Below are 22,791 nucleotides of genomic sequence, written 5' to 3'. Positions count from 1 at the left end.
GAGGCTGCAGGGAGGGGTAAGGGACTGGAGGGGGGAGGGGGCAGGCCAGCTGAGCTGGGGGAGGGGGCAGGCAAGAGGTGTCTGACTACCGACACCCACGAACGAAGACGGCCAGGCAGCGCCTACAGTCCTGTGCTCTGGGCTGCTTGGGGCTGGCAGGCTGGGAGAAGGGACAGGCCTGAGCTTCGGGGAATGGCCAGGGCAGGGGCACACCCTACAGCCTCCTCTCTTGTCCACCCAGGGGAGTGTGGCTAGGGCAGGAAGATCTGGGCACTCCTTCAGTAGCAAGGGGGGTTCTAGCCAGATACAAGGAAGGACTTCCTGGATGAGGAAGGCTGAGAAGCCCCTCTCCCCACTCAATGCCCACCATTGGAGGGCTTCAATGGGAAGCCTCCCATCCTCATTGGAGTAGCTGAAAGTAAGAGTTTTCAAAAGGGGGAAAGAGAGATGCAAGGATCAAGGGTCACAGCTTGGGTAGGGAAAAAGGGATCTGCACTCTTTACACACGCGCGTGCACACGCACATGCGCACACACACACACACACACACTCTCTCCCCCCCCCCCCCCCCCCCCGGCAGGCAGCTGCAAGAGGAAAAAATTCGGTAATGGGGAGCGTGAGTCAGAAGGCCTGGCGGGGACGGGGCTACCCGTGAGCTCAGGCCGCCTTCCCAAGCCCAGCCCCCAAATGCCAACAATTAATGTCAACTTGTAGAGGAGGAGCCAGACAGAAAGGGGGGGTCCAGAGCAGACTGGAAAAGACATCAGAGAAGAGTCAGACGTACAGTGGTTCCAGGTTTTATTAACAAATGGGTGTAAAAAACCAGATGATCCAAAGGCCCTGTGCCCACCAGTGGGGACCTTGTGCCAAATTTTAACTCTCCCCTCTCCCCCAAATATCCCTCCCAGGTCTGTGGACCGACAGACAGACAGACTTCCCATGCAGTCTGAGGCAGGGTGGGTGGGGTGAGCTCAGACAGCCATTCAGCTCTGAGTTCAGACACCGCCAGTGGGGGGGGGGGGGCGGCACTGGGTGAAGGGGTGTCTGGGTCTTTAGCCCTCAGCAGGCCTGCGTTGTGAGGGTCGGGGAAGCCATGAGGGAGCAAAGGAGGCAAGGTGCCTGGCTCACAAGTGCCCATTCCGTGTGGGCCTCCCTTCCCGCACCCCTCGTGGCCATGAGAAGACACACGGAAGTTGCGTCACAAGTCCTTGCTGAACTCCCTCACCAGCGTGTAGCCCAGGCAGCCCCAGCCACTCTCAGCCTGGTAACCACAGCCCTCCAGCAGCCCTGCTGCCCCCCAAGCTGCCACGGCCACGGGGACCACCAGCCGGGCTCGAGGCTCCCCCATGCCTCCGGCCCAGGCACGAGCCCGGGCCTCAGCGAAGGCCAGAAGCCTCCGGCCCACGCCCCGGCGGCGGTGCCAACGAGAGACCGACAAGCGGGTAATCCGAGCACCGTCCCCCGCATGGGTGCCGGGAGCGAGTGCCAGCACGCCACACACATCACCAGAGCCCCGAACAGCAACCCAGGGGCCCCCAAGGCCCCCTGGTGGGGGCAGAGAGCCCCAGCGGGCCCGCAGGCCCAGCTTCACAGCAGCCACAGCCAGGAACACAGGCAGCAGGAGGGCGAGGGCGAAGGAGGCCAGGACGAAGCGCAGGCCGCTGCTGGCTGCAGCCAAGAGGAGCAGGGCTGGTGGCCGGGTCAGAGCATGGAGGGCCACACGGTTCTCTGTGTCCTTTACGCCAGCCTGTAGGAGTGGGGTGCGGTCAGCCATCCATCACACTGGAGCGCCCAGGCTAGGACAGGAGCTGGACCTTGCCAGGGGTCAGGGTGGGGCTTCCAGTGAGTGAGTGAATGGTGGTGGATGTGGGAGGAGTCATGGGGGCCTCCAAATCGGGGAGGCATTGGAAAGAGGCACCCGGGAAGTCACTCTGGAAAGATGGGGATTCTGGAACAGAATAGGATGGGGAAACCAAGGCCATGGAATCTGCTCAGAAGAATCTAGAGGCCAGGCCTTGGTGGCTCACACTTGCAGTTCTAGCTAACTCAGGAGGCTAAGATCTGAGGATTAAGGCTCAAAACCCGGATAGGTAGGAATCCATGATACTTATCTCCAATTAACAACCAAAAAACTGCAAGTGGAGCTATGGCTCAAGTGGTAGAGTACTAGACTTGAGCAAGAAAGCTCAAAGACTCTGCCAGGCCCTGAGTTCAGGCCCCGGGCAGGCACAGGTATGCACGCAAGTATACACACACAAATCTGGGGTCCGAGCAGGCTGCTTACTGGGCCGGCGAGTGCAGCCAGGGGAGCCCGGTCCTCAGCTCCCGCACCTCGCCATCGAGTGAAAGCCAGAGCGGTGGAGGTGAGGGTCAGAGAGCGCGGGCGCCCCGGGAAGGGAGCAGCTCAGGAAGACCCCCGCTCCGGAGGCGCCACTGGCTCGCTGCCTCCCCGCCGCCGGCCTCTCACCTTCAGCATCTCCAGCACCAGAGGCTTCTCATCTTCCCTCATCTCCCGCACCGACAGGTGGCTGGGAGCCATCAGCAGCCGCGTGGCTGCCGCCCCAGGGAGGGAGCTGGCAAGGCGCACCTGGTGGAAACAAGGCCGGCATCAGGCGAACGCACCAAGGCTGGGGTGGGGGGGATGCATTTCCCGGGCCGGGCCTCCGAGGGCCCCGGAGCCCCGCGACCTTCCCCGGACCCTGCTCTCGGTGGCCCGTAGCGGTCTGCCCCTGCACAGGCGGGGGCGCAGTCCGGGCCCCCGGCGCCCCTCCGCCCCCACCTCGCCCCGCCCCGCCCCGCCCCGTGAGCACCTCCACGGGTCCGTATTTGATACCAGGCAGGGGAGCAGGGTCGGGAAGGGGTCGCCGGCGGAAGTGACGTCACGCCCTGCCGGCGGGGGCGGGGCCACGCCCGACCTTAGCAACCGTTGCCACGTGGGCGGGAGGGGCGGCGTCCCGGTGGCCGCCGGGGGGGCCCCAGCAGTCGCAACCCCGCGCGGGAGGGCTGGAGGGGAGCTCACAGACCCCGGAGAACCAAGGCGGAGGACATACCTAGCCCACTGGCCGGCGGGGGCCGCTGCCGCCGACCGGCCACCCCACCATCCCTAGTTGCTAGGAGACGTCAGCACTGGGAGGAGGGAGAGCGCCCCCCCCTCCTAGGGCACCGGGTGTGCAGAGGCCTCAGGGAGGGGTCAGGGGTCAAGGGTCGGGGCAACCTGGGGTGCGCGGCTGCAGTGCCCCGCTGTTTACAGAGGACAGAATATGCCACAGAGCCAGCATCCTGACTCCAAGGCCTCGCACCACAGCCAAGGCAGCACCGCACTCCAAGGCCCCTCCAAGGAGGCACCAAGGCCAGCAAGCGAGTTCGGCTCCCGCCCGCCATAACCAAGGGGCCCCGCAAGCTCCCAGCCAGGGCTACAGCCCCGACTGCTCCCTCTACTCAAGAAGACAAAACAAAGGGCTTTCTGGTCTTTATTAGCAAGCCCAGCCAGCAGGTCCCTGACCCCCGGGCCAGGCCGACCGAGGGCAAAAGGCTGGGGTCTGTGCGGGGAGATGAACCGGTGCCTCTCCTCAAAACGTGTGGACCAACTGGACCGCGGGCAGGGTCTGCACGATCTGGATGGCGGGCAGGCCCGGCGGGGCCCCGACCCCAGGCCCGGAGCCCACGGGGACCACCTGTAACATCTGGGAGGTGGGAGTGGTGGGCGGACCCCCGGGACCGGAGGCCCCGCCAGGTGGCGGCTGCGGGGCCAGGAGCTGCAGCGTGGTGGTGCCGGGCCCGACACCACTGCTGTCCAGCAGCTCGGTGGCAGGGGCGCTGCGGATGATGAGCAGTTTCTGTCCTGGTGGGCTGGGGGCGGGGGTCTCCGTCAGCCCAGGGGCCAGGGTCTCTACCTCCTGCACACACAGCCGCGTCTGCTCCCCGTCGGCGCCGCTCAGCACCAGCACACTCTGCAACCCCTCATCTGTCTGTAGCGTCTCGAAGAGCACATCCTGGACCATGCTGGCGCTGGCCTCGCCGTCCCCGGCATCTCCCGGGCCTGGGCCCGAGAGCAGTTCCTCCGCCGCCCCGCCCTGAACCACCAGCAGGTTTGGGGCCTCAGTGGCCACAGCTCCCCCACTGGCACTGGAAAGCTGGCTGGCCAGGGGCTGGAGCTGGACCGTGGTCACTTCCTGCGCGGGCTGCAGCTGGACTGTAGTCACTTCCTGCGCTGGCTGCAACTGGACCCCACTCACTTCCGGTGGCCCTGCCTCTCCAACTCCTACATTCTGCAAAACAATAAGGCTCTGCCCTCCCGCACCGGCCACTGCACCGCCTCCCCCCTGTACCCCCAGACCTCCAGGACCAGGCAACCACATCACCCCTGTCCCCTGCCTGGCCTTCCCCGCAGCACAGGGGCCCTGCCTGGTGGGGCAGCCCCCACTGGTGGCGGCAGGAGGTAGCAGGATGAGCTTGGGGGGTGCGGGTGGGGGCGGGGGAGGCTGGACGCTGCTGGGGATCAGCTGCAGGCCCTGAGCCGTCTGCACCAGGAGAAACGTCTGGGAGTTGGGCGCCGCTGGGGCCGGGGCCGGGGCTGCGCTCCCCGCCACCTCGAGGGAGAGCGTGGCCTGGAGGTGGGGGAGCACGTGGACATCCTGGGTAGCCAGCGGAGCCTGGGCGGCGGCCAGCGGGGCTGGGGGCTGGGGACCAGAGGGGGCCGCGGCCGCGGGGGCTGGCGCGTGCGTCCTCAGGTGGCGCTGCAGGTAGGCGGCCATGACGAAGCCACGCCCACACACAGAGCAGGAGAAAGGGCGCTCGGCCGAGTGCGTGCGCTGGTGCAGCAACAGGTTGGAGGAGTGTGTGAAGGTCTTGGGGCACAGCGGGCAGCGGAAGGGCCGCTCGCCCGTGTGCACACGCTGGTGCTGACGCAGGTTGGAGGTCTGCGCGAAGCTCTTGCCACACACGCCACAGGCGTAGGGCCGCTCGCCGGTGTGCACGTGCCGGTGTCGCCGCAGGCAGGAGGTGTTGCGGAAGGCCTTGCCGCAGTCCCCACAAGCGTAGGGCCGCTCGCCCGAGTGCAGCCGCAGGTGGTACTGGTAGTGGGAGGACCACTTGAAGGTGAGGCCGCACTGGCCACAAGCGAAAGCGCGCAGGCCGGTGTGCACGCGCTGGTGGATGGCGAGCAGCGACGAGCGCTTGAAGGCCTTGCCGCACTCGCCGCACTGGTAGGGCCGCTCGCCGGTGTGGTCCCGCAGGTGGTAGCGCAGCCCCGAAGAGCCCTTGAAGGCCTTGCCGCACTCGGCGCACTTATAGGGCCGCTCGGTGGGCGCGGGCACGGGGCCCGGCGGCTCCTGCGGGCAGGTGACCTCGGCCGCCTGGGCCGGGGGTGGCGGACGCCCGGCCGCTGCCTCCTCCACGTGGCTCTGCTGGTGCGCCAGGAGGCTGGCGAGCTGCGGGAAGGCGCCGTCGCAGCTGCCGCAGCGGAAGGCCTGGCCACCCGCGCCATGGCTGTGCTGGTGGCGGGACAGGCCAGCCACTGTCCGGAAGGCCTTCCCGCAGGGCAGGCAGGCGAAGCTGGGCGCAGGGCCAAGTGGCGGGGCCACAGGCTCGGCGGGCGGCGGGGCCGGCGGCGCGGCGGCGGCGTCCTGCGGGCCGGGGCAGGGCTGGTGCTCCAGCAGCAGCTCCTCGCTGCCGAAGCCCTGCTCGCAGCCAGCGCAGCGGAACACCAGCTCCACCGTGGTCTCGGCGGCCGCCAGGAAGAGCTCAGGCATGAGGGGTGGCGGCGGCGCGGGCGGCGGCGCGGCGGGCGTGGGTGGGCTGCGGGGCGGCGTGGGGCGCGGCAGGTAGGCATCCGAGACCAGGACCTGCGTGGCAGCGGCAGGGGCCGGAGTGCGCGCAGTGGCCACAGCAGTGGGGGCTGCGGGAGCAGCGGGGCCGTGCGTGCGCTGGTGCAACAGCAGGTTGGAAGAGTGTGTGAAGGTCTTGGGGCACAGCGGGCAGCGGAAGGGCCTCTCGCCCGTGTGCACTCGCTGGTGCTGCCGCAGGTTGGTGCTCTGTGTGAAGCTCTTCCCGCACACGCCGCAGGCGTAGGGCCGCTCGCCGGTGTGCACGTGCCGGTGGCGCCGCAGGCTGGACGAGTTCTTGAATGCCTTGGGGCAGTCGGGGCAGGCGTAGGGCCGCTCGCCCGTGTGCAGCCGCAGGTGGTACTGGTAGTGTGATGACCACTTGAAGGCCAGGCCACACTGGCCGCAGGTGAAGGCGCGCAGGCCGGTGTGCACACTGCGGTGGATCTGCAGCAGCGACGAGCGCTTGAAGGCCTTGGGGCAGTCAGGGCACTGGTAGGGCCGCTCACCTGTGTGCCCACGCTGGTGGTAGAGCAGCGCAGAGGAGCCCTTGAAGGCCTTGGGGCAGTCCGGACACTTGTAGGGCCGCTCGCCCGTGTGCGTGCGCTGGTGGTGCAGGAGCCGGGACGACCACCGGAACGACTTGCCACACTCCCCACACTCGTACTGGGCCGCTGGGGTGGGTGCCGTCGGGCCCGGCTTCTCCCCGGCCCCTTCAACCGTGGAGGCCGGCGCCATATCCACGTGGGAGCCAACCATCACACCTGGCGGGACGGTATGCAGTCAGGGTGGCCGTCCTGCGGGGTCACAGGGCACCACCCCCCAGGGTCACAAGAGGGCCAGGCAGGGGCCAAAACTGGATTGAGAGGGCCCTGCCCCAGGAAGCGGCTGTCTCCGCCAGACACAGGTGCCCGAGACCACCACGCACGCACTCTGGGACAGCACCACCTCAGGCCCGCTCCGGTAAAGGCAGAAGCTGGGGGAGGGCATCCCGCTTCCCTCTGCCTCCGCGCAGCATCGCGGGACCCCTGCCCAACCCCTCACCTGTCACGGAGTGAACAGCCCCACATGTCCCGGCCGACACCCAACTTTCCAGCAGCCCCTCACATGCCCAGCATTGCACGTGGGACACCCTTTCCCCACCTGTTCCAAGCACTGCCACCCCTGAACACCCTCCATTGGACCTTGCCTGCCCCCCTCCTGCATCTCCTGACACACCTGCCCCCCCAGCATCTCCTGACACACCTGCCCTCCAGAGTGTCTCCTGACACACCTGCCCCCCAGAACATCTCCTGACACACCTGCCCTCCACAAACCATGTTTTGTTTTTCTTTTTTTTTTTTTTTTCAGGGGGAGACCTTTATTTTTCTTTCTTAGTTTTGATTTGTTTATGTGGTACTTAGGAATCAAACCCAGGGCCTCATGCATGCTGGTAGGCACGTACTCTGCCACTAGGCCACATTCTAGCCCCCAGGTTTTGACTCATGGCTTACCTGAATCTTGGGCAGGCTCTGCCACTCAAGCCACACCCCCTAGCTGGTTTCCCATCTCTTTAAAGAACAACTCCTCACCGCCCCCTGCACAGGCAGCCTTCCTTCTTTCCATCCCTTTACACTGAAGACGCTCAAAGCCAATGGTCCTGGGGCTGGGAAGGTGGCTCAGTGGTAGAGTGCTTGCCTTGCATGCATGAGGCCCTGGGTTCGATTCCTCAGCACCACATAAACAGAAAAAAGCTGGAAATGGCGCTGTGGCTCAAGTGGCAGAGTGCTAGCCTTGAGCTGAAGAGCTGAGGGACAGCACCCAGGCCCACAGTTCATGCCCCACTACTGACAAAAATAAATAAGTAAATAAATCAATAAAAATCTCCATGCTTCCATTAAAAAAAAAAAAGAGCCAATGGTCCTTTCCTCCTCAAAGCACGTCACATATATCTCCCCACTTCACCCATGCCTGCCCCAGCTACTAAGTCCCAGAGCTGTGTCCACAAGGGTCCATCCACAATTCCTTCCCTGTCCATCCCCTGACTCCCAGGATGCCTCAGTCTCTACCACACAGATAGACTGGGCACACAGATAGAGGAACAGGCCTGCTGTTCCTCTACTTGCCTTGTCTTTCTCCTCCTTTCAGTAATTTACAACTTAGGAATGGATGACTCCAAAGGCTTGTACCTCAAGTGTGACATGTTGGCACACACTTGTAATCCTTACACTTAGAAAGCCAAAGCAATAGCAAGACCCTATCTCAAAACAACACTGTGTAGACCATCCTTTGTCCCATGGCTGCTAGACTGGGCCAAGTGCACATCTATGATAGCTTATACTTTTTTTTTTTTTTTTTTGTCAGTCATGGGACTTGAACTCTGGGCCTGGGCATTGTTCCTCACCTCTTCAACTCAAGGTGAGCACTCTAGCATTTGAGCCATAGTGCCACTTCTGGTTTTCTTGTGGTTAATTGGAGATAAGACTCTCACAGACTTTCCTGCTGGCTTTGAACCACGATCCTCAGATCTCAGCCTCCTGAGTAGCTAGGATTACAGGTGTGAGCCACCACCACCTGGTTTGCCTCCTCCTCCCCCCCCAGTTCTGGGGCTTGAACTCAGGGCCTAGGCACTGTCCCTGAGCTTCTTTTGCTCAAGGCTAGCACTCTACCATTTGAGCTACAGCACCACTTCTGGCTTTTTCAGTTTATGTGGTACTCAGGAATTGAACCTGGAGCTTCATGCATGCTAGGCAAGCACTCTACACTGAGGCACCTTCCCAGCCCAACATCTTAGACTTAACATGACACAAATCTAACTCCATTTTTGTGCTCCTGTGCTCCTTACCAGAAATTAAACATGAAAAACTCGACTTAGCCCAAAGCCTCCTCTGAAAATGGGGATCCATTCTTCCTCACTTCCTCTGTCCCTGGGCCCCTATCCTGCCCTGTCAGCAGATTCCTCTGCTCCAGTTTGAATGCAGTCCCAAGGCAGCCTCTCTCACAGGCCCCATCCGGTCCCCAGGCCCGCCAGCTCCAACATCCTACCCCAGCTCCGTCTTGTCACCCCTGCCCTTCCTACCCCAGTGCCTTCCCAACACAGTTGCTAAAGGCTCTTGTCCATAGAGAGGGCAAAGTATTTCCTCTTGTGCTGAAAACCCTTCCACAGGCTGAGGGGGCTGTGGCTCAAATCACAGTGTGCTTGCTTAGCATTCTATCCCCAGTACTGGGGGTAGAACCAAGAATTGCCAGGAAAGATCAAACCAGGTAGAAGGTGCAGGCAGGAGAATCTTGAGTTGAAGGCCAGCCTGTGCTACATAGTAAGACCCTATTTAAAAAAGAAAGACACACATTGCACACATCCCGGATTGGGGCAAAAGCCAGATTCCTCAGCACAGCCCCTGACCTTGTCCCCTCCCTGACCTGTTCTACTAATGTCTCCCTGCCATGGAGGGAACAGACCCCTGGGCCTCTGCCTGGTGCCCTTCTCGGCCCTCCGTGTCTCCACAGAAATCCCATCAGTGTGGTGCCAACAGCCTGGTCAAGTCTGAATCCCTCCCAACCCTCCCATCCTCAACCCTCAATGCCGGTTGGTCTCCATTGCCTTGATCACCTTCTGTGCACCACACAGCCATGGCTTTGCAGCCTCAGCAGTACAGTGCTGGGGCCGGGCTGTGCTGCCCGTGTGGTAGGATCTGGACCCAGCAGACAACTAGAACCAGGCCCGAGTGACCCTGGCCTAGCAAGTCCTCCTCTTCCACACTGTACAAAGCTGGCTCTGGCACCCTGAAAGAAGCTGCACTGTCACATTTAGGGGAGCGGTACTGTTCAGGCCATACTGTCTCACTCACTACAACTGCTACATCAACACATGCTTCCTGTTTCATCCTGCCTCCCTACACCAGAATGTCACAGCCGAAAAGACAAGGGCCTTTGTCCAGTGCCGGCGCCTGCCACGTCTGTCTGGCAGAGGGTAGGCTCAGTAACTGTGTTTTGAGTGAACAAAGGCTGGGAATCCCCTTTGGACAGACTAAAGTATTTCTTTTTTTTAAGGGGTGTCTCATGTAAAATGCAAGCAGATATTCTTAACGCAGGCATATTAAAAAGAAAAAAAAAAAAGAAATGAAATGCCAGTGTTCTGGAGGAACGGGTCCATCTTAGCTGAGAACGCCCCCTTTAAGAGGCTGGACCACACCCTTGCAGCAGGCCGGCCTTCTTGGCTCCAACTTGCAAACCTAGCTCCACCTTTGTCCAGGTACACTAGGGAACCAGAGCCAGGGCTTCAGCGCTTCCTTCGCTGTCTAAGAAACCGCCACTGGCTGCAATGAGATCATCCTCTTTAACGAGGGGAAAGAACAACAACAAAAAAAAATTAAACTTCAAAAGAGGCGGAGACTGCCCCTCCCTCCACAGCAGCACCATACCCTTTAAGAGGGCGGAGCCAGCTCAACAGACAAAAGTCGGAGGCGAGACGGCAACCTTCCCTTTAAGTCACCCCTTCCGGTTTCACATCCGCCGTTTCCCAAACTACTCCGCCCTCCGGCCCCTCCCCCGCCGCGCCCTCCGGTCTCTCACCTGCGGCCCCTGTCTTGGGGGGACACGGGGGAGCCCCAGGACCTTCCCGCGGGGGCCGACGGGAAGTGGGGGCCCGGCACGGCGCGGCAGGAGCGGGGGCCGGGGAGGGGGCGGGGGCGCGCTCCCTCCCGACGGCCCCCGGCGCGAGGCACCCAACCTTTACCAGCGACCTCTCGCGCACACAAACCCCGCCGCCGCCGCCGCCGTGCGTCATGACGCAGTGCGCCGCTCCCGCCCCCACAGGCCACGCCCACCTGCCTGCGGTCCGGGCGCGCGCGGCGTGGGGGCCTGGGGCCGTGGGGCGGCGCGGGGGCCTGGAGCCGGGGAACAAGCCCGTGCCTTCCGATGAGCCTGTTCTGGGAACGGCGCCCTCGCGCGTCCAGCAGGTCCCGGTCAGCTTCTTGGCAGTGGGCCCCGCTGACCCACCGTGCTTCGCTTTGTCCGCAGAACTCTGGCCGACCCGGGGCCGGGGTGTCGGCGGAGCCCTTCAGTATGCGCCTGGGAAGATGTCGACCCCATGTCTTCTCATTCACCTGGGGTGGACTCTTGACCTCCAGAGGGACCCCAGACCTGTGCGACCCCGAGTGCTGAGGCTGCAGGTCATGGGTCACTTCCTCAAAGAGTTCATCCTCGTCAAAGCGGTCCCTGGTCCCGCCCAGCCTCCTCGCTGCTGGTCTCCGTGCCCTCGGCTCCTCTGGAGCTGGGCATCATCCCTCCCCCCACCTGCACCGCAGCCCACCCCTCCCTGCCGCATCCTCCGTCTGCACATAGTAGGAGTTTTACGCACGTCTGTCGAATCAGTCACACACAAGACGTTGCAAAAGTTGCGGGGGGTGGGGGGAAGCCTGGTAATGGCCTGGCCAGCAACAACACCACCCCCACTCCCCACGACGGGTAACTCTCCCCTTGAAGGACAGGCAGCAAGACTTCCACAGGCGTGTCCCCTTGAAGGACAGGCAGCAAGACTTCCACAGGCGTGTCTACACACACACACACACACACACACACACACACACACACACACACACACACACACACACACACACACACACACACACACACACCCTGTCCTGGTCAGGACAGAGGCAGACAATGGCTACAGGAATGTTCAGAACCTAAGAATCAGATGTTGAGATGCCAAGAGAGACTGCCGAGACAGAAGAGACAGAATTGATGACAATAGAGAGGAGACCGGAGGGAAGATGGGGCCAGAGGGGTATCAGTGGGTGTGAGGATGAGGCCTGGAGCTGCTGAGAACCCGAGACAACCAGCAGCTAGACCCTGGACATAGCCGAGAGACACCCTCCCTGTCCCCAACAGGGATGTCTGTCACCAGAGGCAGCTTCTCCATCTCTATGAATACCAGGGACCCTCAATAAAATACCTTGGTGCTACGTGCTGGTGGCTCACGTCTATAATCCCAGCTACTCAGAAGGCTGTGTAGCAGTTCAAAGCTAGCTTGGGCAGAAAAATTATCAAGATTCCTCTCTCCAATTAATCACCAAAAAGCCAGAAGCAGAGCTGTGTCCCAAGTGATAGAGCACTGGCTCTGGGTGGAAAAGCTGAAGGACAGTGCCTAGGACTTGAATTCAAACCCTAGTATGGGCACAAAGAAACAAATCCTGTTGGGGAAAACCAGGCTTCTGTGGTGGTTCCCCCCTACCACCTCACCTGGTTCACCCTGCCCCCTCCCCATTCACTATACCTCAAGATTCTGTGGCTACCCCAGAGAAGCCAGCCCCTCCTGTTGGCTAGAGACTCCTGTTGGCTAGAGACCTTGGGCCTCAGTTTCCCCTAAGGATCCTGGGCCTGGAACAAAGGGGCAGAGGAGGCATGTGGGGGGAGCTTGGGAATAGATGGCTCACCTCCTCAGCTTCTTCCACCCACAAACACAGCACCACACACAGCCACAGCGACAGAGTGCCAATTAAGGATCCTTAACGTTAATCGCTCAGGTTGACTCTGGCTGTGGCCACAGGGCCTGCCTTCCCTAACTAGGCCTTTGTCCCCTTAATTGGTTATCTCCAGGCACTTCTTCTCTGCCTCTCTACCTCCATGCCCCCATCTGATATCCCAGGCCCAACTATGTGCTAATTGGGTACCTGGCTAGAAAAGTGGGGCACACAGCTGGCCCCCCCTGCCAACATTTGCTTTCCTGTGTCACCCCTCACCTGCCCCCAGGCCCAGCTGGGAGACACCACCGACAAGGGCTCAGGGCTCCTTCTCCTGGCAACCCTGCCCATCCATCCACCTCACCTCTGACTGGTACTGTGAGGAGTCACTCCTGATCATGCACCCTGGAACGCCCACAGCCCCTGGGGTCCCAGAACCTGGGCCCCTGGAGCTGTGTGCCTTTGTGAGTGGGGCAGCTGTCCACATGCTGCGGGCTCTGCGCCCCCGCCGTCCCCGCCCCCCCAAGAGGAGACCCAACCACAGGCGCTTCCTGCACAACCAGATCTGCAGGTGAGGGGCTGGGGGGGGGGCGGGCTGGAGCAGTGGGTCAGGGCCACGGGGCTGGATGAGACCTGAAGGCCCTCAAACAGAGGCTGGAGCCCCAAGTCTGGGTTCAAGGGCCATTCAGTGGGCATAACTTGTCGTGTACTGGCCCTGTGCCAGGCCCTGGAGACCATCATGACCAAAGCAGATCCAATTTACTGCCTTCCCAGAGCAGAGCAGGCTGTGAGCAGGTAGGAAGAAAGCCCAGGGAAGAGGGGAAAGGAGATGGAATGGCGCCACCAGGCGGTAACCCTTGAGAAAAGCCAGATAGAGCTGGAAATGGGGGTGGGGGTGGTGGAGGGGTGGGGGGGTGGCATAGGGTTCTCAGTGATGAAAAGTTCTGAAACTAAGAGGTAGTAATTGTACAACCTTGAATTAATTATACTCTTTTTTTTGTGTTGATCCTGGGGCTTGAACTCTGGTCCTGGGTGCTGTCCCTTAGCTCTTCAGCTCAAGGCGAGCACTCTACCACTTAAGCTACAGTGCCACTTCTGGTTTTCTGGTGGTTAACTGGAGATAAGAGTCTCATGGACTTTCCTGCCCAGGCTGGCTTTGAAGTGTGATCTTCAGATCTCAGCCTCCTGAGTAGCTAGGATTACAGGCGTGAGCCACCTGCATCCAGATAATTATACTCTTAAACAGTGAATTTTGGGGCTGGAAGGTGGTTTGTGGTAGAGTGCTTGCCTTATATGCATGAGGCCCTGGGTTCGATTCCTCAGCACCACATCAGCAGAAAAAGCTGGAAGTGACACTGTGGCTCAAGTGGTAGAGTGCTCGCCTTGAGCTGAAGAGCTGAGGGACAGCACCCAGGCCGAGAGTTCAGGCCCCATGACTGACAAAAAGAAAAAAAAAAAAACACAGTGAATTTTATGTTATATATGTTTTATCTAAATTTTAAAAAAGTAAAAAACTATGCTGGGCGCCAGTGTCTCATGCCTGTAATCCTTGCTACTCAGGAGGCTGAGATCTGAGGATCACGATTCGAATCTAGTCTGGGCAGAAAAGTCTATGAGACTCTTATCATCGATAAATTATCCAGAATAAGCCAGAAGTGGCACTGTGGCTCAAGTGATAGAACACTAGCCTCAGGCACAAGGACCAGGACAGCAGCCAGACCCTGAGTTCAAGCCCCAGAACTGGCCAGACAAAGGGGAGAGGGGCTGGAAATGTGGCTCAATGGTAGAGTACTTGCCTAGCATGCTTGAAGCCCTGGGTTCAATTCCACATAAACAGAGAGAGGGCTGGGAAGGTGGCTCAGTGGTAGAGCGCTTGCCTTGCAGGTATGAGGCCCTGGGTTCGATTCCTCGGCACTATATAAGCAGAAAAAAAAAAGCTGGAAGTGGTGCTGTGGCTCAAGTGGTAGAGCGCTAGCCTTGAGCTGAAGAGCTGAGGGACAGCGCCCAGGCCCAGAGTTCAGGCCCCACGACCAGACCCCCCAAAAAAACCCAGAAAGAGCTGGAAGTGGCACTGGCTCAATGGTAGAGTGCTAGACTTGAACACAAAGAGGCTCAGGGACAGTGCCCAGGCCCTGAGTTCAAGCCCCAGAACCAGCAAAAAATAATAAGAAGAAAAGGCTAGTGTTATGTTAAAAGGTGGTGAGTATGGGCTGGGAAGGTGGCTCAGTAGTAGAGCGCTTGCCTTGCATGCATGAGGCCCTGGGTTTGATTCCTCCGCACCATATAAGCAAAAAAGAAAAAAGCTGGAAGCAGCACTGTGGCTCAAGTGGTAGAGCGCTAGCTTTGAACTGAAGAGTTGAAGGACAGCACCCAGGTCCAGAGTTCAGGCCCCATGACCGGACCCCTCCCCCCCAAAAAAAGGTGGTGAGCAGATGAAGAGAGAAACCAGAGGGAGGGAGCATCCAGGAGAGTTCTGTCCCCACTGATGGACTCACCTCAGTGACCTTTGATTCAGACCTCAGCCAATGAGGGAAAGACCCCACATACACAGTTGAAGGAAGAGCCACTGGAGAAGGGAGGGGGAATAGCAGTGATGGTGGTGGTGGTGATGATGATGATGAGGAGGAGGAGGAGGAGGAGGAGGATAGGGGTGATGGCTCCCCTGGAACACCTGTTAACTGCTCTTCCCGTGTCCCCTTCCTCATCCGCTCTAGGCTCAAGCTCAGGCACCTCCCATGTCTCCCCACACCCCTGTGCCTGTTGGAGCAGACCCCCTGCCTTAGCATCCCAGCACTGTTCTCCAGCATGTCTGATGAGGGGTTGGGCCTCAGAGGAAGCCTGGGGCCTCAGTTTCTGCAGTTGGGGGGCGCGGGGGAGGACTCCAGCCTGAGATGATGACTCTGGAGTGGGCACCGGCATCCCAGGGCCAGGCCAGCACCAGCCCACAGTGCACCTGCGTGTAGTACAGTAATGGAGCATTCCTGCTTGACGCACTGCTCACTTCCACCCTACAGTGTCCTCGTGGGACCAGACCCCAGTCCAGGAGGATGAGGGGGTGGGAAGAGGGGACCAGTCTCTCCCGGGGTGGCAGGCAGGAGGGGTCTCCCAGGCAAACCTCCCTGACATGGGTCTCTCCACAGGCAGTTCACCCAGATTGAAGCGGCCACACGGCGCCTGACCCTCTCCATCCTGTCCCAGGAGGCTCCTCCCCAGAGACCGACACCCCAAAAACCTCCCCCGCCCCCTGCGTCCCCCTTCCTGGGGGTGGCCTGTGCCGTGGCCCCCAAGGAAGCCCCCCATGTGGGCCCCAGCCTGAGCCTTGCTGCCCTGGACACCTCTACCCTGGACCTCTTCGATGACATTGTGCTCACCCCACAGCATCCCACGGTGCCCCTATACTGCCCCCCACAGTCTCTGACAGCAGATGCACCCCAGCTGGCCTCAGACCTGCCCCGTCATGCTCTGGGCTTGACGCAGATGCCACCCTGCTGTGATCCCCTTCCTGCTGTGGGGAGAGACGCAGAGCTTGCAGCTCCCTGCTGGGGTTGGGTGGACAGGTGGGGGACACCTTGTATTTAGGATTCTCAAGAACTCCTCAAGGACTAGGGGACACTCCCCCCCACTCCCTCATACCCAATCATAGCCCAAACCAGAGCCTGTCCCTCCCCCTGAACTCAAAAGCCACAACCATTCATTGCCTTCTTTACAGACTCTGGGAAAATCAGCTGCGTCTGGACTCCCACATCCAGAGCCCACTTCCACCCCATCTTCTCCCATCTGTCCTCTCAGCCTCCTCTCAGAATCCTTTTCGCCCTCCTACCCCGGTCCATCTCTCCCCAGTGCCTGTTCTCCACTTTCTCCAAGGATGTACGGAGTCAAGGTGTCAGGTTCAGCACTGAAGGAGGCCAATAAAACCCCTGACCTCACAGAGCTCACTGGCGTGCATGCAATCCTTGCTAGCAATAAATGAATAGATAGAGCTGGGAAGGTGGTTCAGTGGTAGAGTGCTTGCCTTGCATACATGAGGCCCTAAGTTCGATTCCTCAGCACAACATAAGCAGAAAAAGCCGGAAATGGTGCTGCGGCTCAAGTGGTAGAGCACTAGCCTTGAGCTGAAGAGCTGAGGGACAGTGCCCAGGCCCGAGTTCAGGCCCCACGACTGAAAAAAAATAGGGGGGGGCAGGGATCAGTGGCTCACACCTGTCATTGTAGCTACTCAGGAGGCTAAGATCTGAAGATCCCGGTTTAAAGCCAGCCTGGGCAGGAAACTCCATGAAACTCTTATCTCCAATCAACCACTCAAAAAAAAAAAAAAGAGGGTCTGATTCCTCCATGGACCTCTTAATCCTTTCTTGGTTTGTGCCTAATGTCTTTGCAAGACTTTTTTTTTTTTGTCAGTCCTGGGGCTTGAACTCAGGGCCTGGGCGCTGTCCCTGAGCTTTTTTGCTCAAGGCTGGTACTCTACCACTGAAGACAGTTGCCCTTCCCCAGCCAGCCCCAGCTAGCTTTGATCTGTGATCCTCAGAGCTTAGCCTCCTGAGTGGCTAGGATGACAGGCATGAGCCACCACCACCCAGCTGTCTTTCTTTTGAGAAAGGATATTGAAATATAGCTCAGGCTGGCCTAGAACTCGCGAGCCTCCTGCCTTTGCCTCGAGGTAGAGGCAAGCCCCATCTTCTGACAGTAAAGACTTTGCAGCCAGTACCCCCGACCCATCCCTCCCATTGCCTGCCACTCTAGCCTCTTCCGCCTTCCATTGGTTAGGTCCTCTGAGTCCCCGCCCCGGAGGCATTGCTACCAACAATCAAATTAGGACTAAAGAAACAGCCTTCGGCCGGGCGCCGGTGGCTCACACCGGTCATCCTAGCTACTCAGGCGGCTGAGTTCTGAGGATCACGGTTCAAAGCCAGCCCGGGCAGGAAACTCCATGAAACTCATCTCCAATGAACCACTCAGAAAACAGGAAGTGGCGCTGTGGCTCAAGTGGTAGAACACTCGCCTTGACTGAAGAGTTGAGGGGCAGCGCCCAGGCCCTGAGTTCAAGCCCCACGACTGACCAAAAAAGAAAAGACAGAAAAAAAAAAAGAAACAGCCTTTGGATCTACGCTCCTCCCCCGCCCCAACCGGGAGCGACAGAGAAGCCTGCGGATTGGCCAGGAGGGAAGGGCGGTGGCCGAGCGAGGCGAGCACCGATTGGACGATCTGCCCAGGCAGGCGGGGAAGGGGCGCGCGGGGCGGGCCACGTGCCAGGACCGGACTAAACGGTGACCCCCGTCACCCCAGGACCTTTGGGAGGGCCGAGCCCCCAAACTTCCCAGCTTCGCCTGCAGACGGGGCTGGGCCGGCTCCAACCCAGCACTTCCGGGTAAGTTTCCGCCCGCCGCCCCAGACCCGTGTCCGCCTCGTCCTCGGGGCGGGCGGGCCCGCGACCCCCGGCCCCTCGCCCCGCCCCGGGGAGCGCCCGCCCTCGTCCCCAGCCGGGCTGCTCCCCGGCTCCCGTCGGCAGGTGGGGCTCCTTCCCGGTGTCTCTGGAAGAAACTGAGGCCCGGATCCAGAGTGCCGCCAGCCCCAGGCCGCACACCCCGGGGTCGGCCCCGAGGGTTGCGCAGGGCGGGGGGGGGGGGAAACGGGTAACCAGCCACCCCCTTCCCCCTCCCCGGTTTGCCGCCGCGGGGCGTCTCTACTCCGCACCACCGAATCGGCCTTTTCCTCCCCCAGACTAGTTCCCCTTCCCCGCAGACCCTGCCCCACGCCGCACCGGAGAGTTGAGAGTGGGTGTGCCCGGTGAGGTGGTGCTCCGAGGTCCTAAGTCAGAGACAGCAGTCGTAAAAATAAAATGTGAAGCAAAGGGGCTGGGGCCGTGGCTCATGTTAGGGAATTAGCTGCCCCCCCCTTCCCCCATTCACATCCCTATATCACCAAAAAAATGTCTTGGCCCCTAAATGTACGTGTCACCCTCTCCCCTCCCCTCTCCCCCTCCCCCTCCCTTCCTACCCCCCTTCCTCTCCCTCCCTCCCTCCCCCTCTGTTTCTCCCCCCCCCCACTCTTTCTGCTAGCCCTAGGGCTTGAACTCAGGGCCTGGGCACTGTCCCTGAGCATCTTTTGCTCAAGGCTAACACTCTACCACATGAGCCACAGCACTACTTTTCCAGCCTTTTCTGTGTATGTGGTACTGAGGAATCAAACCCAGGGCTTCATGCACGCTAGGCAAGCACTCTGCCACTGAGCTACATTCTAAGTCCCATGACTAGTATTTTTTCTCTCTCTCCCGCTCTTTGGTGGTGCTGAGGTTTGAACTCACGGCTTGGTGCTTATTGGGCAAGGTCTCTACCAGTTGAGCCAGCCTCCCTCCTCTCTTAACATCTGTTTTGGGGATCCTAACCAATCTACATTCCAGATTCCTCCTCAAGTCCCATTCTCTGGTCCTGGAGGCCTTTGGTTGTGTTTTTATTTTGAGAACTTTTTATGGAAGTATATACACACAGAAGTGGTACAGGACAAAATGTATACATTTTCACACCGTGAACTTCTGGTCTGGAGATTGAAGTCAAGAAGGGGCATTTCCCCCAGCAGGCCCTGCTCTTGACCTCTGTTAACAGCTTGGTTAACAACAGCTGTAAACAGCTTGGCTTGGTGAGTTCTGACATTACGCAAATCTTACATTTACCCTCACTGGATGACCTTTTGCACATCCCAAATCCTAAAGAAACAGCATAGAGCCACGTACCAGTAGCTCACGCTTGTAATCCTAGCTACTCAGGAGGCTGAGATCTGAGAATAATGGTTCAAAACCAGTCCAGACAAAAAAAGTCTATGAGCCTGTTATCCCCAGTTAACCACCAAAAAGCCAAAAATGGAGCTGTGGTGGTAGGTCTAAGCACTCTAGACAACCCCCACCGTGGGCTTTCTGCACAACTGGAGCAGTGTTTGCGGCATTCCCTTTTCCCTTCATTCTCTTGAGTACTTTTCCTTATTGCTACTTAAGAGCTCGCTAGTGTTCCATGATAGGAATCTGCAGCCAGTGCTGGACACTGGACATTTAGATTTGTTTCTGCTCCTTCCCCCTGCCAGAGTCCTGTGATAAAGAATCACTTCACAGGACCCAGTGCTAGGTAATGCATTAGGAGCAGATTTCTAGGTCAGAGGGCTTGAGGCTGTGCCCTGGTTGCTTAGGTGTATACTCCTGCCAGCCCAAAGAGATGTGGGGTGGCAAAGCCCTGCACAGCATAGCTTTTCGTCATTCAGAAGTCATATACTGGGCTCTGTATGGCCTGGGCAGGTCCTGGATGCCCCTGGATATGGAGTGAGGATGGAAGCCTTCATTGAAGATTCGCTGGGCAGGGCCAGGCCCAGGAAGCCTGGCATCCATGCTCTAGGGGAAAAGTAAAGACTACCAACACGGTACCATCTCCACAAAGGGAAGCAGTAGTCAGCCTGTGACCATGGTGGCCCAGGGTGGACATAGCCAGAGAAATGTCCTCACTGCTGGACTGCACAGGAAGAGGAGGAACATGTCCAGGTCCAGGGGACCACAGTGTGGTGGTGTGGAGGTGGAGGCAGGTGTGCTGGGTGCATTGGCCAGAGTCCAGGAATATTTCTTGGACAGAGGCCCAAGGCTGTGCTCCAAGCTCCCCTTTCCACCTGACTCTGCACACGCTGCTCTGCCTCCTTAGGAAATGGCCGCCTCCAGGCATGTCCTGGGCCGCGTTTCCCCGGAATCCTCCATGCTGTTCCTGTGTGACATGCAGGAGAAGTTTCGCAACGTCGCCTACTTCTCCCAGATCGTCTCTGTGGCAGCTCGCATGCTCCGAGTAGGTGCAGGCCCCTCCTCCTTCTCCAGACTAGGCAGTGGAGGCCCAGCCCTCCTCCCTCTCACCCAGGCCTCTGTTCCCACTTGGTGGTGCAGGTGGCCCAGCTGCTGGGTGTCCCAGCCCTGCTGACGGAGCAGTACCCGCAAGGCCTGGGCCCCACAGTTCCTGAGCTGGGGGCCGAGGGCCTTCAGGCCCTGAGCAAGACCTGCTTCAGCATGGTGCCCATCCTGCAGCAGGAGCTGGACAGCCGGCCCCATCTGAAGTCCGTGCTGCTCTGTGGCCTGGAGGCTCAGGCCTGTATCATGGTGAGACCCCAAGTGCCCACTCCTGTCCCCACCTGAGGCCTGGGCTCCCTGATGCGGTCTAGGCATGGTTCTGACCTCTCTCTGCCTCTAGCAAACAGCCTTGGATCTACTGGACCGAGGGCTGCAGGTTCACGTCGTGGTGGATGCTTGTTCTTCTCGCAGGTGAGGTCCCTGGGGGCGGGGGGGGGGCAGCTAGGGTACCTGTGATGCACCAGAATGTTCTTGCAGCAGCTTGGATACCTGCCTCCCTTCGCTCTTACCCTCTGCAGCCAGGTGGACCGGCTGGTGGCCCTGGCCCGCATGCGACAGAGTGGCGTCTTTCTCTCCACCAGTGAAGGGCTCATTCTGCAGCTTGTGAGGGACGCTGCCAACCCTCACTTCAAGGAGGTAATGAAATGTCCTGTGTGGCCCACCCTGCCCCATGCATAGGACAATACCCAGGCCCATGGATACATCTGGGCACAGCAAGCAAGTGTGTCCTCCAGGGTGAGCAACGCACCACCAAACATGAACTAAAGATGTTGAGTGGCCATAAAGACTAAGTGAGCTATGTGCTCACACAAGCTGAGATCTGAGGATCAAAGTTCAGAGACTCCTGTTGGGTGCCAGTGGCTCACACTTGTAATCCTAGCTACTCAGGAGGCTGAGATCTGAGGATCTTAGTTCAAAACCAGCCTGGGCTAGAAAGTCCTTGAGACTCTAATCAACCACCAGAAAACCGGAAATGCCTCTGTGGCTTAAGTGGTAGAGCACTCACCTTGAGCTGAAGAGCTGAGGGACAGTGCCCAGAGTTCAAGCTTCATGCCCCAACAACAACAAAAAAAAGTGAGACTCCTTTCTCCAATTAGCCACCAAAAAGCCAGAAGTAGAGCTGGGGCTCAGTGGTGTCACGCCAGCCTTGAGCAAAAACGCCAAACAACAGCGAGGCCCTAAGTTCAAGCCCCAGGAAAAAAAGAGCTGGCCACTGTCAGACTGACAGTTACAAAGGTCATTCTGGCTCCCTGGAAACCAACGGATAGGCATGGGCATTTGTGGAAGGGAGGAGAGAGACCACCGCAGAGGCTACTTCAGGCATCCAGGCCAGCAGCGTAAGGCTCAGGCAGTGGAGGTGCAGGCTTTGTTCCCCCTCACCCATACACATACACTCCACACTAAGATCTGAACTCAGCCTCTCACAGGTGCTCCACATATATCTCCACTGGTGATATATGCTTCCAGCTTGGCTTTTTTGCTAGTTATTTTGGAGATGGAGCCTGCCCATGGCTGGCTTTGAACCTTGATCCTCTGGATCTCAGCCTCTTGAGTAGATAGGATTATAGGTGTGAGTGCCTGGCCATTTGAGGGATGTGTCTGTGCCTGTGCACATGCTGGTCCTGGGGCTGAACTCAGGGCCTAAGTGCCATACTTGAGTTTTACTTTTGCTCAAGGAAATTTTTTTGGTGCTTAATTGGAGATAAGAGTCTCACAGACTTTTCCGCCTAGACTGACTTTGAACTAGGATCCTCAGACCTCAGCCTCCTAAGTAGCTAGGATGACAGGTACAAGCCACCAGTGCTCGGCTTGGAAGGACTTTTCAACGCAGGAAATGTGCTTGGTTGCCCTTGTTCTATTAAGAGGTGGGTACATAAATGGGCCTCAGGATGGAGGCACGGCCTGGCCAGCCTGGGACAGAGCCCTCGCTCTTCATGGTCCAAGCCCTTCATGGTCCAAGCCTCGGGTGCCCCAAGATGGCAGACAGGAAGGAACTCACCCAGGCAGGCAGGGCGGAAGGGGAGCCCCCGGGAAACTTTTGAGAGTGGTTGGTTTGGAGAAGGCTGTTGCCAAGAAGGCCTGGAAGGTAAGATGGTGGCCCTCAGTTTTGTCACCATGGAGATGGAGACCTCTCCGACTTGTCACTATGGAGATGGGGACCTCTGACTCTCCCTGAACCCTCCTCCCTCCACTCGCAGATCCAGAAGATTATCAAGGAGCCCGCCCCTGATAGCGGGCTGCTGGGCTTCTTCCAAGGCCAGAACCCCCTCTTCCGCTGAGCCCGGGGCCTCGACCCTCCAGTCACTTGGCATCTTGGAAGCGCTTCTCCCGGTCCTTGGATCCCCAGAGTGGTGCAGTCGTCCAGGAGAGCCGCCCCCGGGGGAGGGGGGCGTGGTCCTGCCGTCCCATTGGCCGGCTGCTCCAGGAAATGCAAATAAGACTCCTGGGAAGCTGTGCGGCAATTGGCTGGGAGTGAGGCAGAGGCGGGGCTCGGCCCAGCGCCACTTCCCAGGGTGGGCAGGGGCGGGGGAAGGGGCGTCACCGATGGGACCCGGACTTGCAGAATAAACATTGCTTTGACTGTGGACCGAACCATTATTGGGCCGGGGGGTGGGCGGGCGTTCCGGAAGCCACGGGGGCTGTGGGCGGGAGAGAGGGGT

General features: G+C 59.4%; 4 protein-coding genes across 8 annotated transcripts; 2 read left to right on the top strand and 2 right to left on the bottom strand.

Moving 5' to 3' along the window:
- Positions 1 to 780: 780 nt before the first annotated feature.
- Nat14 (N-acetyltransferase 14 (putative)) lies at positions 781 to 10,439 on the bottom strand. Of its 4 annotated transcripts, none has more exons than XM_070000627.1 (3): positions 10,373 to 10,439; positions 2,467 to 2,586; positions 781 to 1,746 (listed from the first exon to the last, which is right to left on the bottom strand). In XM_070000627.1, the coding sequence occupies exons 2-3, from the start codon at positions 2,536 to 2,538 to the stop codon at positions 1,198 to 1,200; spliced, it is 621 nt and encodes a 206-aa protein (XP_069856728.1). In that variant the 5' UTR covers positions 2,539 to 2,586; positions 10,373 to 10,439; the 3' UTR covers positions 781 to 1,197. The 4 variants fall into 4 exon arrangements, with proteins under 4 accessions (XP_069856728.1, XP_069856729.1, XP_069856727.1 ...); XM_070000628.1 differs by lacking the exon at positions 10,373 to 10,439 and adding an exon at positions 3,050 to 3,093; XM_070000626.1 differs by lacking the exon at positions 10,373 to 10,439 and adding an exon at positions 2,810 to 2,878.
- Znf628 (zinc finger protein 628) lies at positions 3,456 to 10,554 on the bottom strand. The gene is made up of 2 exons (XM_070000625.1): positions 10,373 to 10,554; positions 3,456 to 6,585 (listed from the first exon to the last, which is right to left on the bottom strand). The coding sequence occupies exon 2, from the start codon at positions 6,578 to 6,580 to the stop codon at positions 3,569 to 3,571; it is 3,012 nt and encodes a 1,003-aa protein (XP_069856726.1). The 5' UTR covers positions 6,581 to 6,585; positions 10,373 to 10,554; the 3' UTR covers positions 3,456 to 3,568.
- Positions 10,555 to 12,662: 2,108 nt separating this feature from the next.
- On the top strand, positions 12,663 to 18,033 carry CUNH19orf85 (chromosome unknown C19orf85 homolog). Its single transcript, XM_070000342.1, has 4 exons — positions 12,663 to 12,835; positions 15,405 to 15,821; positions 17,548 to 17,770; positions 18,004 to 18,033. Exons 1-4 carry the CDS (start codon positions 12,663 to 12,665, stop codon positions 18,031 to 18,033), a joined length of 843 nt encoding a protein of 280 aa, XP_069856443.1.
- Isoc2 (isochorismatase domain containing 2) lies at positions 17,267 to 22,704 on the top strand. 2 transcript variants are annotated; one of them, XM_070000623.1, is made up of 6 exons: positions 17,267 to 17,629; positions 19,938 to 20,075; positions 20,171 to 20,380; positions 20,472 to 20,542; positions 20,650 to 20,767; positions 22,330 to 22,704. In XM_070000623.1, the coding sequence occupies exons 2-6, from the start codon at positions 19,941 to 19,943 to the stop codon at positions 22,408 to 22,410; spliced, it is 615 nt and encodes a 204-aa protein (XP_069856724.1). In that variant the 5' UTR covers positions 17,267 to 17,629; positions 19,938 to 19,940; the 3' UTR covers positions 22,411 to 22,704. The 2 variants fall into 2 exon arrangements, with proteins under 2 accessions (XP_069856724.1, XP_069856725.1); XM_070000624.1 differs by having other exon boundaries at positions 17,270 to 17,629; positions 20,309 to 20,380.
- Positions 22,705 to 22,791: the final 87 nt, after the last annotated feature.

The sequence above is a fragment of the Dipodomys merriami genome, unplaced genomic scaffold, assembly GCF_024711535.1.
Source record: "Dipodomys merriami isolate MVZ:Mamm:240054 unplaced genomic scaffold, mDipMer1.0.p SCAF_57, whole genome shotgun sequence".
In the NCBI taxonomy this organism is placed as follows: Eukaryota; Metazoa; Chordata; class Mammalia; order Rodentia; family Heteromyidae; genus Dipodomys; species Dipodomys merriami.
The sequence above is the reverse complement of the archived record's forward strand: the minus strand, read 5'-3'. Positions and strand labels throughout refer to the sequence as shown.

Excerpts from the sequence above, each read along its gene's own strand:
- CUNH19orf85 (XM_070000342.1), top strand. The coding sequence starts at position 12,663 with ATGCACCCTGGAACGCCCACAGCCCCTGGGGTCCCAGAACCTGGGCCC. Across the intron at positions 12,836-15,404 it reads CTGCACAACCAGATCTGCAG|GCAGTTCACCCAGATTGAAG; the intron begins GTGAGGGGCTGG and ends GTCTCTCCACAG. Across the intron at positions 17,771-18,003 it reads TCCCCGGCTCCCGTCGGCAG|ACCCTGCCCCACGCCGCACC; the intron begins GTGGGGCTCCTT and ends CCTTCCCCGCAG.
- Isoc2 (XM_070000623.1), top strand. The coding sequence starts at position 19,941 with ATGGCCGCCTCCAGGCATGTCCTGGGCCGCGTTTCCCCGGAATCCTCC. Across the intron at positions 20,076-20,170 it reads TGGCAGCTCGCATGCTCCGA|GTGGCCCAGCTGCTGGGTGT; the intron begins GTAGGTGCAGGC and ends TTGGTGGTGCAG. Across the intron at positions 20,381-20,471 it reads AGGCTCAGGCCTGTATCATG|CAAACAGCCTTGGATCTACT; the intron begins GTGAGACCCCAA and ends CTCTGCCTCTAG.
- Znf628 (XM_070000625.1), bottom strand. The coding sequence starts at position 6,580 with ATGGTTGGCTCCCACGTGGATATGGCGCCGGCCTCCACGGTTGAAGGG.
- Nat14 (XM_070000627.1), bottom strand. The coding sequence starts at position 2,538 with ATGGCTCCCAGCCACCTGTCGGTGCGGGAGATGAGGGAAGATGAGAAG. Across the intron at positions 1,747-2,466 it reads TGGTGCTGGAGATGCTGAAG|GCTGGCGTAAAGGACACAGA; the intron begins GTGAGAGGCCGG and ends CCACTCCTACAG.